Genomic DNA, 14,036 nt, shown 5'->3' with positions numbered 1-14,036 from the left:
GGCGCAGCGCACTCCACAGCTGGTTGAACGGGCTAGGGGCGGGGAAGGGGTGCCGGGGAGGGCGGCAGTGCGCGGTGGTCTGTGCAGCTGGCTGAACGACGGGGAGACTGGGAGCTGCCTGGTGGTGCTAGCTGTGGAGTCCAGTCCGCACTTTTCCTCTCTCCTTCGTGCTCTCCCTCGCCGGTAGCAACGGAGGGCGGGTAGCGCGCGCTCAGAACAGCGAGTTGTTTAAAATCCTTCTAGAACCGTTTCTAATTCCCCCTTGCACCAGGGAAGGGAGAGCGCAAGCGGGGGAGGGGAGGGAGGAAGAAGAAGGAGGAGGAGGAGGAGCCGAGAGGGTGGGGGGAGAGAGAAGGAGGAGGAGGAAGCAGTCTGTCCTGTTCTCTGCCTGTCAATCACCGCGCGGGGGGTGTGCCCTCCTGCGCGGCGGGCCAATGGGGTGTGTGTGTGGCAGCGTCTCCATGGTGACGGGGCTGTTCCCGGGGAGGGTGTGATGGGTTGACAGGTGCGTGACAGTCGGAGCTTTCTGCAGGCATGTACGGCAAAGGCAAGAGCAACAGCAGCGTCCCGTCCGACAGCCAGGCCAGGGAGAAGTGAGTACAACCTGCCTGACCGGGCGCCTACACACGCACATACCTTGCACAACGTAACTTTCCTGCTCGCGGGTGATATGGCCGGGTGTGCGCTCCGGGAAAGGAGGGGGGAGCCTGTGGGGAGCGGAAGGGACCGAGCGGGAACGGGCCGGGGCGGCGGGAGGCAGGGAGGAGTTGGGCCGTGGGGGTCCTGGATCTCGCACCGCGGTGGGCAGGGAGGCCCGACACGGGGGCTGGGAGCGATGTGGAGGGAGGCGATTGAGGCTGGCCTCTGCGCCGCGGGCGAGAAGGGTCCGGGAAGGGGTCCCTCAGCGCCCCGCGGCGGGAGAGGTGGCGGGACAAGAGGGGCCGGCAGGGGCTGGGTGAGTGGGAAGGAGGAAAGCATAGGTCGTGCTGGCGGGGACCATTGCCCGCCCCCCCTTCCCCCGCTCCTCAGCGCGGCGGGATGTGGGGTCAGGGAGGGCGACCGTTGAGCCGTCGGCGCGCTAGGGCGAGGACGGAGGAGTGCACTTGGGCGCCTCTTCCTCCTGGCCCCAGCGGGGCCAGGGAGTGTTTGTGGCAGCGCAAGGTTTTGGGACAACTTTGATAACAAAGAGCCTCAGCCTGGCTGCTGGAGATGGTGCTGCCGCCGGGTGGGGGCGGGGGCATCGGGAGCCTCCCACCGCTGCTTTATAACTCTCTGGCTCTCAACTTTTCATCGGGACCGCGTATCTTCCTGCCCCCTCCCCGTTTGTCTTCCTCTTCTCCGCCTGGCTGGCCCTGCCTGCCGTGTCTGGGCCCGGGGTGCGGGCAGCGGCCGGGCCGGGGAGGGGGCACGGAGTGAAGTGCATTGTTCTCCGGGAGTTAAAATGGGGTTACTGCAAGCAGGGGGGGGGAATTACTTGCGAGGGATATTGTGTTTCAAGATACAGGGGAAAGCAGTGGTGTGTTCATTGTTTCGTTTATTTTTCGTCCGTTAAAAAAAAAACAACAGCAAAGGTGTTAGAAGAAAGCAAACGGTTGTCGTGTGTGTGTGTGTGTGTGTGTGTGTGTGTAAAAGGGACACCAAACGCTAAAACTTGGTCAAAATTGCCTAAGGCTCAAATAGTGTGCAAGAACTACTTTTTAGGTGTTGGCACTGTGATATGAAAAATATAAATAAAATCTGGTAAAACCATGTAAGGATTTCTTTATTTAAACATACACAGGAAGAAAAAAATAATAAAAGGCTTCAGACTGGGAGAAACTAGACAGTGCACATGAGAAATGCTGAAAACTGACAACGTAGCACATGCAGTCAAATGCCCACAGTAAATATAGTGGCAGTGATGGGATAATAAACAGTGTTGTTTGGTTGAGCGGGGTTTTAGGATTATTTCCTTCAGATATGATAACGTTATACATTACTTGCAGATATAGTAGGTGCAAAATAATTGGAAGGAAAAATGACTTTTGAGTAGTGTCTCTTTAAGTTCACTGTAGTTGCAGCTTTGCTTTGCATTACTGAGATTGGTTTAGCACAGGCAGGAGGTGATGGTTGTGAAGGAGGAAAAGCCGAATACAGCGAAAGGAGAGGAGGAAGTGTATAAGTGGCTTTAGCCTGGTCAAGGCTACTGAGTCAGTCTGCTGCAGCCTGTAGAAGGTTGAGAGAGGCTGTTGAGAGGGTCAGGTGACCTCTAACCGAAAATATGTTTGCATGTGTCTTCTGCAAAAATAGTATTGCTTCAGAATTGCATTTAATATGACAATGAATAGTCCAAACATGAGTGATGAGTTTTTGTTCAGGCAGTTTGTCTTGAACTTTCAACTAGAAGTGTTCTGGGTTTGGATTTTTTTGGGGTTTTTTTGTTGTTTTTTTGTTGTTGTTGTTGTTGGTTTTAGTTTTGGGGGAGGTGGGTTTTGCTACAGTATTTTAGGGACTAGATAAGAGAATATGAGATTCATCTGACTGGATAAACAGTAGCCCTATAGGTTTATTTTAATTCCACTTTGCAAAGTCTACCCAATACAAGCTACACACAAAATTCTTTTGATTCTAGGGCTGTGTGCTGGTTTTGACTGGGATGGAGTTAATTTTCTTCATAGTAGCTATTATGGGGCTATGTTTTGGATTTGTGCTGGAAACAGTGTTGATAACACAGAGATGTTTTAGTTATTGCTGAGCAGTGCTTACACAGAGTCAAGGCCTTTTCTGCTTCTCACACCACCCCACCAGCGAGTAAGCTGGGGATGCACAAGAAGTTGGGAGGGGACACAGCTGAGACAGCTGACCCCAACTGACCAAAGGGATATTCCATACCATATGACATCATGCTCAGCATATAAAGCTGGGGGAAGAAGAAGGAGGAAGAGGGGACATGTGGAGTGATGGCATTTGTCTTCCCAAGTAACCGTTAGGCATGATGGAGCCCTGCTTTCCTGGAGATGGATGAACACCTGCCTGCCGATGGGAAGTGGTGAATGAATTCCTTGTTTTGCTTTGCTTGCGTGCACGGCTTTTGCTTTCCCTATTAAACTGCCTTTATCTCAACCCACGAGTTTTCTCACTTTCACTCTTCTGATTCTCTTCCCCATCCCACTCTGGGTGGAGTGAGCGAGCGGCTGTGTGGTGCTTAGTTGCCGGCTGGGGTTAAACCACAACAGGCTGAAACGTTAAAATATTTTCAGTCTTTTTTCTTTTTAGCTGACTTTTCTTCCCGAGTTCTGCTGACATTTTTCTTAGGGTGCAAGAGCTCTCAATACCGACATGCAAGAAGTCAGGCAGGGGAGGCAGGAGGCCAACTTGGCTAAGTCAAGACCTCTTAGCCACACTAAAATACAAAAACAACTGCATAGGCAGTGGAGGCAGGGATACACGTGCTGGGGAGTTTATAGGGATATGGCCCGGGAGTGCAGGGAGGGGATCAGGAAAGCCAAGGCACAACTGGAGCTGAACTTGGCTAGGGATGTAAAAATCATAGAATCATTTAGGTTGGAAAAGACCCTTAAGATCATCGAGTACAACCGTTAACCTAACACTGCCAAGTCCATCACTAAACCATGTCCCTAAGTGCCACATCTACACGTCTTTTAAATACCTCCAGGGATGGTGACTCCACCACTTCCCTGGGCAGCCTGTTCCAATGCTTGACAACCCTTTTGGTGAAGAAATTTTTCCTAATATCCAATCTAAACCTCCCCTGGTGCAACTTGAGGCCGTTTCCTTTCATCCTATCACTTGTTACTTGGGAGAAGAGACCGACATTCACCTCGCTACAACCTCCTTTCAGGTAGTTGGAGAGAGCGATAAGGTCTCCCCTGAGCCTCCTTTTCTCCAGGCTAAACAACCCCAGTTCCCTCAGCCGCTCCTCACAGGACTTGTTCTCTAGACCCTTCACCAGCTTCATTGCCCTTATTTGGACATGCTCCAGCACCTCAATGTCTTTCTTGTAGTGAGGGGCCCAAAACTGAACACAGTATTCAAGGTGCGGCCTCACCAGTGCCGAGTACAGGGGGACAATCACTGCCCTAGTCCTGCTGGCCACACTATTTCTGACACAAGCCAGGATGCCATTGGCCTTCTTGGCCACCTGGGCACACTGCTGGCTCATATTCAGCCAGCTGTCATCCAACACCCCCAGGTCCTTTTCCACCGGGCAGCTTTCCAGCCACTCTTCCCCAAGCCTGTAGCGTTGCATGGGGTTGTTGTGACCCAAGTGCAGGACCCGGCACTTAGCCTTGTTGAACCTCATACAATTGGCCTTGGTCCATCAATCTAGCCTGTCCAGATCCCTCTGAAGAGCCTTCCTACCCTCAAGCAGATCAACACTCCCACCCAACTTGGTGTCGTCTGCAAACTTACTGAGGGTGCACTCAATCCCCTCATCCAGATCATTAATAAAGATATTAAACAGAACTGGCCCCAGTACTGAGCCCTGGGGAACACCACTTGTGACCGGCCACCAACTGGATTTAACTCCATTCACCAGAACTCTTTGGGCCTGGCCATCCAGCCAGTTTTTTACCCAGCGAAGAGTACACCCATCCAAGCCATGAGCAGCCAGCTTCTCCAGGAGAATGCTGTGGGAAACAGTGTCAAAGGCTTTACTAAAGTCCAGGTAAACAACATCCACAGCCTTTCCCTCATCCACTAAGCGGGTCACCTTGTCATAGAAGGAGGTCAGGTTAGTCAAGCAGGACCTGCCTTTCATAAACCCATGCTGACTGGGCCTGATCACCTGGGTGTCCTGTACATGCCGTGTGATGGCACTCAAGATGAGCTGCTCCATAACCTTCCCCGGCACCGAGGTCAGGCTGACAGGCCTGTAGTTCCCCGGATCCCCCTTCCGGCCCTTCTTGTAGATGGGCGTCACATTTGCTAACCTCCAGTCAACTGGGACCTCCCCGGTTAGCCAGGACTGCTGATCAATGATGGAAAGTGGCTTGGTGAGCACTTCCGCCAGCTCCCTCAGTACCCTTGGGTGGATCCCATCCGGCCCCATAGACTTGTGTGTGTCTAAGTGGTGTAGCAGGTCGCTAGCCATTTCCCCTTGGATTATGGGGGCTTCATTCTGCTCCCCGTCCCTGTCTTCCAGCTCAGGGGGCTGGGTACCCCGAGAACAACTGGTCTTGCTATTAAAGACTGAGGCAAAGGCAGCATTAAGTACCTCAGCCTTTTCCTCATCCTTTGTCACTCTGTTTCCCCCCACATCCAATAAAGGATGGAGATTCTCCTTAGCCCTCCTTCTGTTGCTAATGTATTTATAGAAACATTTTTTATTGTCTTTTACGGCAGTAGCCAGATTAAGTTCTAGTTGGGCTTTGGCCCTTCTAATTTTCTCCCTGCATAACCTCACGACATCCTTGTAGTCCTCCTGAGTTGCCTGCCCCTTCTTCCAAAGGTCATAAACTCTCTTTTTTCTCCCTGAGTTCCAGCCAAAGCTCTCTGTTCAGCCAAGCTGGTCTTCTTCCCCACCGGCTCGTCTTTCGGCACATAGGGATGGCCTGCTCCTGCGCCTTTAAGATTTCCTTCTTGAAGAATGTCCAGCCTTCCTGGACTCCTTTGACCTTCAGGACTGCCTCCCAAAGGACTCTGTCAACCAGGCCCCTAAACAGGCCAAAGTTTGCCCTCCGGAAGTCCAAGGTAGCAGTTCTGCTGACACCCCTCCTTACTTCTCCAAGAATCAAAAACTCTTATCATTTCATGATCACTGTGCCCAAGACGGCCTCCAACCATCACATCACCCACAAGTCCTTCTCCGTTCACAAACAGCAGGTCCAGCGGGGCGCCTTCCCTAGTTGGCTCCCTCACCAGCTGTGTCAGGAAGTTATCTTCCACACACTCCAGGAACCTCCTAGACTGTTTCCTCTCCACTGTATTGTATTTCCAGCAGACATCTGGTAAGTCAAAGTCCCCCATGAGAACAAGGGCTAGTGATTGTGAGACTTCTCCCAGCTGCTTATAGAATATTTCATCTGCCTCTTCATCCTGGTTGGGTGGTCTATAACAGACTCCCACCTTGATATCTGCCTTGTTGGCCTTTCCCCGATTCTTACTCAATAACAAGAAGGGTTTCTTTAGGTACATAGGACAACAAAGGAAGATGAAAGAAACTGTACCCCCCTGATGAGCAAAATGGGACACCTGACTACAACCAACATGGAGAAGGCTGAGGTACTCAACAAGTTCTTTGCCTCAGTCTTCACTGGCAAGTGCTCTAGCCATGCTGCCCAACTCACAGAATCCAAAGGCAGGGACTGGGAGAATGAAGAACTGCCCACAGTAGGAGAAGATCAGGTTCAAGACCATCTAAGGAACCTGAAGGTGCACAAGTCCATGGGACCTGATGAGATGCATCCGAGGGTCCTGAGGGAACTGGCGGATGAAGTGGCTAAGCCACTATCCATCATATTTGAAAAGTCGTGGCAGTCCAGTGAAGTTCCCACTGACTGGAAAAGGGGAAACATAACCCCCATTTTTAAAAAGGGAAAAAAGGAAGACCCGGGGAACTACAGGCCAGTCAGTCTCACCTCTGTGCCCAGCGAGATCATGGAGCAGATCCTCCTGGAAACTATGTTAAGGCACATGGAAAATAAGGAGGTGATTGGTGACAGCCAACATGGCTTCACTAAGGGCAAATCATGCCTGACAAATTTGGTGGCCTTCTACGATGGGGTTACAGCATTGGTGGACAAGGGAAGAGGAACTGACGTCATCTACCTGGACTTGTGCAAAGCATTTGACACTGTCCCACATGACATCCTTGTCTCTAAATTGGAGAGAGACGTGGATTTGACGGATGGACCACTCGGTGGATAAGGAATTGGCTGGATGGTCGCACTCAAAGAGTTGCGGTCAATGGCTCGATGTCCAAGTGGAGACCAGTGATGAATGGTGTCCCTCAGGGGTCGGTATTGGGACCAGCGCTGTTTAACACCTTTGTCAGTGACATGGACAGTGGGATTGAGTGCACCCTCAGCAAGTTTGCAGATGACACCAAGCTGTGTGGTGTGGTTGCATGCTGGAGGGAAGGGATGCCATCCAGAGGGACCTTGACAGGCTTGAGAGGTGGGCCTGTGCAAACCTCATGAGGTTCCACAAGGCCAAGTGCAAGGTCCTGCACCTGGGTCGGTGCAATCCTAAACATGGATACAGGCTGGGCGATGAGTGGATTGAGAGCAGCCCTGCAGAGAAAGACTTGGGGATATACTGGTGGATGAAAAATTGGACATGACCCAGCAATGTGTGCTTGCAGCCCAGAAAGCCAATCGTATCCTGGGCTGCATCAAAAGAAGCATGGCCAGCAGGTTGAGGGAGGTGATTCTGCCCCTCTACTCTGCACTCATGAGACCCCACCTGGAGTACTGCATCCAGCTCTGGGGTCCCCAGCATAAGAAAAACATGGACCTGTTGGAGGGGGTCCAGAGGAGGGCCACAAAGATAATTAGGGAGCTGGAGCACCTCTCCTATGAGGACAGCCTGAGAGAGACAGGGCTTTGAGCAACCTGATCTAGTGAAAGATGTCCTTGTCCATGGCATGGGTGTTGGAACTAGATGATCTTTAAGGTCCCTTCTAACCCAAACCATTCTATGATCTATGATCATAAAGCACATAAGGATTTTTATACTCTATGAAATATTAATAATAATTTTCAAGGGAAGCCTGCCAAACTGACCTATTTCTGAATAGTAGCTGCACTCCTAAGTAAAGTTATGGGGAGCCCTGCTAGATGATGCTGTTCAATTTTTACATACACTTTGTCTCCCACTCATTATAACTAACAGCTGAAAAAATTAATTGCTCATGTATAGATTATCTTATATAAGACACTTAAATGGATTGATTTTAAATCATGGGCTAGCCTAGTTAGGAGTATTTTTCAAGTCTGGAAAAGGTGTGTGTGTTTTTTGGATTTTTTTTGTTTGTTTGTAATCAAGGATGTAATATATTTTACAGACTGATCCAGTGCCAAATATGTTTGTAGTGTAGTATCTCACTATAAGCTGCCTTTAATATTTGTCTTTTGAGGTTAGGTAATGTCTATTAAATAAAATGAAGATGTTTTGTAAGTCACTTAGAGAAGCCTCTGGCAAGTTTTCAGTTCCAAAGATGGCATTCATTTTATGTTCTTTCTCTTTGTCCCTCCCATGTGACCTTGGGGGTAAATTACCTATTTTGTGTAGCTTAACAACAAATCTGAAGTGTTTATAGATGAATTCAGGAAAAATAATATCTAACTTTATACCACAGAGATATAAAGTGTACAGCTGTGTACAGCACAGCGAGCTAAAACCTGAAAAATGAAGGCATGGTATCTGTAAAGCGCAAAGAAGATGAAAAGAGAAAAATCAGAAATCTTTTTACCTCACTTCCTCCCATTTTGGAACAGTTGTGACTTAATTCTGGGTTCAGGCCACCCCTATTGCATAATGGATGATAAAGTTGTATTAAACAATAGCTCTTGTTCTACTCATGCTGTGCCAGAGCCAAAATTAGGCTCCTCTAAATTGTTAAAGGAAAAAGACTAAAATTTTTCTTAACATCCTCTTTTGTTATCTCTTCACAGCAAATGTATCTTTTTTATTTTTCTTCTTATTCCTTTAAATTGGATTAATTCAGATTAGGAGTTTGGACCTCCTAACATTTCATTGAGTGGCAAAACTCTATGAACTTTTAATCTTGGAGAAAAAAGGATCGGACCATGCAAATTTTATATCCAGTTATATACCTTTTTAAACAGCACTTCTATTGGCATTCTCAAATAGTAATATCTGTAGATATAAAGTGTTTAAAGTTAGAAAAAAATAGTTAAAAAAACATATGTTATAAGCAAAATTAATTTCTGAAGGGATTAGCTGTTTTGTGTTCAGTTATCTTGATCTTTCAGCGGTCCTCTAAGCTAGGTTTTTCCCAAGATGCTTTTTTCTTGTTGGGGCTCAGCAAGCATTCAAATTTTGTTTAAAAATTACCAGGTGATTAGAGACTTCTATTTAGTTTAATATAAAAGGATGCATGATCAAAGTAACAATGTAGAGAGAAGCATTAAAATCAATTATTGATTTCTTTGCAGCTTGGGGTAGGAGAGGACCAAGAGAAAGTGAGAATATTTGATTGCTGTGAACATGGTATTCTTGCTCCTTTTTTTTGCATGACCCTACTTGTAAATGTCTTGTAAGTTTGATCTCTGCCAGTTGGCTGCATGAAGGAAGATGGGCATTTTTCTCTTTTCTCTTTTTCTTTTCCACATTGCTTGTACTGCTTTGAAGAAACAGAAAGTGTCCCCTTTGTTTCTCCTCAAGTCTGTTTTGGTTGATTGGCTGTTTGGATGTATTGGTCTTATATACGAATGGTTTGAGTGCCTGCCTTGATATATATCTCTTCCCAGGCAGGAAAACAGTGAAATTTACACAATTTCTGTCTTTTTAAATTTTTTTTGGTGGTACCAATAGAGTTCTCCATAAATACAGAAAAAATTAGCAATGCTTTCCTCATTTGATTCTGCTGCTGTTAAGCAAACCTCTGAGATTTCCTAAGGTTTTGGAGGGTTTGTGGATTTCTGGAGAATTGTGTGGATTTTTATTATTATTTGAAAAGACAGCATTACATGTATTTACATTACTAAGGCTATCTTTGCCACTGAGATATCTTTGCTTTGTCTGTAAGCTACATAAAAATAAGATACAGATTAAAAGTTCATTGCCATCAATGATAAATTTTCTGTTTGTCACTGGGAAATGGTGAGCTAGTTTTTCAAACTTCAGGTGGTGAAAGATATTGATATCCACACCCCCCTCCCCCCCGAAAACAAAATTGATAGTTTAATCCAGACTGCTTTACAAAATTTAGATTTGACATTTGCACACTGGTTTCATCCATTAGGTCTAACTTATAAAATATATCACTGTTGTATGTAACAATGTAGAAGTTGCAGGAATACTGTTTGGGGAGTCTATGAACATACAATTTTTGCAATTTTACAAGAATATATTTTTTTAATAGGGAGGAGCACAGAAAGGAAGGTTCTGGAAATGGTAACTATTTCTCAGTATTTATTGTTGATCATGGTACTTCAGGTGCTCTTCTATATTGTGCAGGTATATTGGACAGCATATCAAAGCATTTCACATAATGTATATGCTATAATTCAGACCACTAAGAAGAATTGCTCTTGCACTGTAGATTTAACAGGTCACTGATAGACACTATGATAGCTACAATGGACTATAGAAACATACTTCAGATTAGCAACGTGCTGAAATATATACCTAAATTTTAAGTGTATTGTCTACAGTGGGGCTATTTGTATGCATATAGTTAAGCACATGCTGAAGTGCTTTATTGGACTGAAAAGGCAAGAACCAAAGGAAAAAAAAACCTATTTCTGTATTGCTTCCTCAATTGGTCTGCTCATAAAAGTTGTCTTTTTTTTTCTTTCCTGTGTTTATTTTTAATTATGAATGTAATGAGGTGTCTGATTCCACCTTTCATAGCCTCTGTAATGTTAAGCAAATTTTTGCTACTGAAGAGTAGGGACTTCTGAAACCCATTGAAACCCACCCAGCAGATATACTGTTCACTATAGTAAGCATGATTTGGACTCGGTTAAGAGATAATTAAATCTTGCCGGAGGAGACAGTAGTTAACAGAAACAGGTATATATTAATAATTCATTTGGCTGAAATTATAGGCAGACGATAATGTCACCAAGTATTAAAGTAGCCAAACAAGATTTTTATAACTTTGCCAAACTTTAACTGTTTGGGCTGAAAATTTATAACAGCATATATATGCCTTGTGCTGATTTATTTAATTTCTGTGTGTGTAAAATTTTGATTGAAAATATTTTGGCTGGTTTTGAAAATTAGAAAAAGAGAAAAATGTATTTTCCAATGTTTTAAAAGTTCTGGCAGCTTTTACTGTGGAAACCGATAGTACCACTCTCCTTTGGAACACTTGAAATTTGGTTGAAAAAGCATGAGGGATTTTATTCCAAGGATGTCTTTTGCCATTTGCATGACAAAGCATCTGAATTTAGCCAGGATACAAGCCTTTCAAAAAGATCAATTTGCATATGCTTAGGGTTTACTAACTGTAATCTCTGAATATTTCATTTTTTTCTGAGAATGCTGCAAAGATGCATTCTGACTAGACTGCACACATGCCATTCTCACAGATTTGAGTGAGCAAGCCCAAATGTTTGGTTTCTGTGTGACATATATCCTTTCCCATTCAGTGACAGAACATGCAGTAGCCAAGGGCTTATGGGTGAAACCAGACTTTTTCTGTAAGGAGTTAAGAAACTGCATCTGGCTGCATAGGAGACATGATCTAGGAGCTAAGAAGGGGACAAGGGATACTGGCTAGAGTTCACTTGTGGATGGAAAATTTGTATGAAGAGCTGGGCTGAATGCAGTTTGTTAGAGAAAGGGATTGGACCTTGGAGAAGAAGAATTTGACAGGAATGTGGAGAGTGCAATGAGAGAACTGGAACTGGCCAGGCAGAGGGACTGAAAAAAGAACTGAAACATATGGAAATACTGGGATCAGAGGAGAAGCTTGGAGAGAAATTTGGGACTGGACACTGATGAGAAGGAGAATGTAAATATGAACAATTGGAGCCTACAGTTGAGAGATGTAAGGAAATAGAGATAATTGGCATTTGACTTGTGAAGGAGACTGAAGGGAGTAGGGTAGAAATGGCAGATCTAGAGATAACACAAAGAATTACTCTCTAAGGAGACTGGCAGTAGGATCAGAGATCTGACTGGGAGCTCAGTGAATCTAGACAAGGAAAATGAACCTGGTACAAAGCAGAGAATAGAGCCAGAACAACAACCAGAATACCTTGAAGGAGACAAATCAGAAAGGGGAAAATTTTTGTTAAGTTAGGAGGAACATACACTCCCTCAAGATACTAGAAAAGAATCATTCCTTTGCTGCCAGTACATCTGTGGAACTCAAGGGTAAAATGTCTTATACTGAAGATAAAACCTACAGATACCGATCAAATACTGACACTTGGGTGGAATGGGAAAGGTGTGGGTGGTAGTTGTAAAACCTGTGGCACAAATGAGATGCCATGTGAAATAATTTTGTGAGGGTGTATTGGGTTTGCATGGCAAGGTTTTGGTAGCGGGGGGGGCTACAGGGATGGCTTCTGTGAGAAGCTGCTAGAAGCTTCCCCTGTGTCCGACAGAGCCAATGCCAGCCAGCTCCAAGACGGACCCGCCACTGGCCAAGGCCGAGCCAATCAGCAACGGTGGTAGTGCCTCTGTGATAACATATTTAAGAAGGGGGAAAAGTTGCTGTGCAACAGCAACTGTGGCCAGAGAGAAGAGTGAGAATATGGGAGAGAAACAACTCTGCAGACACCAAGGTCAGGGAAGAAGGAGGGGGAGGAGGTGCTCCAGGCACCGGAGCAGAGATCCCCCTGCAGCCTGTGGTGAAGACCATGGTGAGGCAGGTTGTCCCTCTGCAGCCCATGGAGGTCCACGGTGGAGCAGATATCCACCTGCAGCCCATGGAGGACCCCACGATGGAGCAGGTGGATGCCCAAAGGACGCTGTGACCCCATGGGAAGCCTGCGCTGGAGCAGGCTCCTGGCAGGACCTGTGGACCCGTGGAGAGAGAGGAGCCCAGGCTGGAGCAGGGGAAGAGTGTGAGGAGTCCTCCCCCTGAGGAGGAAGGAGCAGCAGAGACAACGCGTTATGAACTGACCACAACCCCCATTCCCCGTCCCCCTGTGCCGCTCGGGGGGAGGAAGTAGAGAAGTTGGGAGTGAAGTTGAGCCCGGGAAGAAGGGAGGGGTGGGGTGAAGGTGTTTTAAGATTTGTTTTTTATTTCTCATTATCCTACTCTGATTTGATTGGTAATAAATTAAACTAATTTCCCCAAGTCGAGTCTGTTTTGCCCGTGACGGTAATTGGTGAATGATCTCTCCCTGTCCTTATCTTGACCCACAAGCCTTTCGTTATATTTTCTCTCCCCTGTCCAGTTGAGGAGGGGACTGATAGAGTGTCTTTGGTGGGCACCTGGCATTTAGCCAGGGTCAACCCACCACAGAGGGAAAGATTGGGAGCTGTAGAGAGCAATGAGGTCGCCCCTCAGCCTCCTTTTCTCCAAACTAGACAAACCCAGAGTCCTTAAGCCGCTCCTCATAGGATATGCCTTCCAGCCCTTCCACCAGCTTTGTTGCCCTCCCCTGGATGCATTCAAGGACCTTCACATCCTTCTTAAATTGTGGGGCCCAGAACTGCACACAGTACTCAAGGTGAGGCCGCACCAACGCTGAATACAGCAGGATAATCACCTCTATTGACTGGTTGGTTATGCTGTGTTTGATGCACCCCAGCATGCGGTTTGCCCTCTTGGCTGCCAGGGCACACTGCTGACTCAACAAAATTATCCATTTTGCAGTCCACACGCCCTCCAGGTTTTTTTTTACAATACAGCTGCCTAGCCAATTATTTCGTATTTGTGCATTTGTTTTCTTATTCCTGAGTGTAGTACTTTAAATTTTTCTGCATTTAGTTTTCTCTTATTAACTTTCCCATCTCTGTTCATGTCCCCAAAAGGGCTTATAATATTTCCCAACTTGTCATCTATGCTTTTATATTTCTACATCCAGCTCATTAATGAAAGTCTTTTGATTGAATTGGTTCAGGATAGCAAGAGCCTTCTTGAAATGTCCTCTCATTTGTACTAACGTACTGATGACTGACTATTTTTTCAAGCAGCTGTACACCATTTTTTTTTCATTTCATGAAGACTGTTTCCTTTGCTTACGTAAATGTCATGTGATGAGTTAAGAATCAAAACTCTTGTATCTTAACTTTTAATAAGCTATCCACTTGTTCTTTCTTATTCACTATGCAGTTACCCATTGAAATAAACCAAACTGAGTGGACAGATTTTTAAAATTATTTTTTTCTTGACAGATTATGTGGACTCTTTCTTATCTATGTATTCTAAAGGTGTTTATAAA

General features: G+C 46.0%; 1 protein-coding gene across 22 annotated transcripts in view; it reads left to right on the top strand.

Annotated features, from left to right (window-relative positions):
* The first annotated feature begins 534 nt into the window (after positions 1 to 534).
* The window catches only part of LOC127028488 (single-stranded DNA-binding protein 2-like), a 214,564-nt gene continuing 201,062 nt past the window's right edge, over positions 535 to 14,036 (top strand). For all 22 annotated transcript variants that reach the window (XM_050914253.1, XM_050914249.1, XM_050914250.1 and 19 more), the window contains exon 1: positions 535 to 593. In XM_050914253.1, coding sequence (XP_050770210.1) covers positions 535 to 593 — 59 coding nt within the window. The remainder of the gene's footprint in view (positions 594 to 14,036) is intronic.

Source organism: Gymnogyps californianus, unplaced genomic scaffold (assembly GCF_018139145.2).
Source record: "Gymnogyps californianus isolate 813 unplaced genomic scaffold, ASM1813914v2 HiC_scaffold_33, whole genome shotgun sequence".
NCBI lineage: Eukaryota > Metazoa > Chordata > Aves > Accipitriformes > Cathartidae > Gymnogyps > Gymnogyps californianus.
This window is presented reverse-complemented; position numbering and strand designations above follow the sequence as displayed.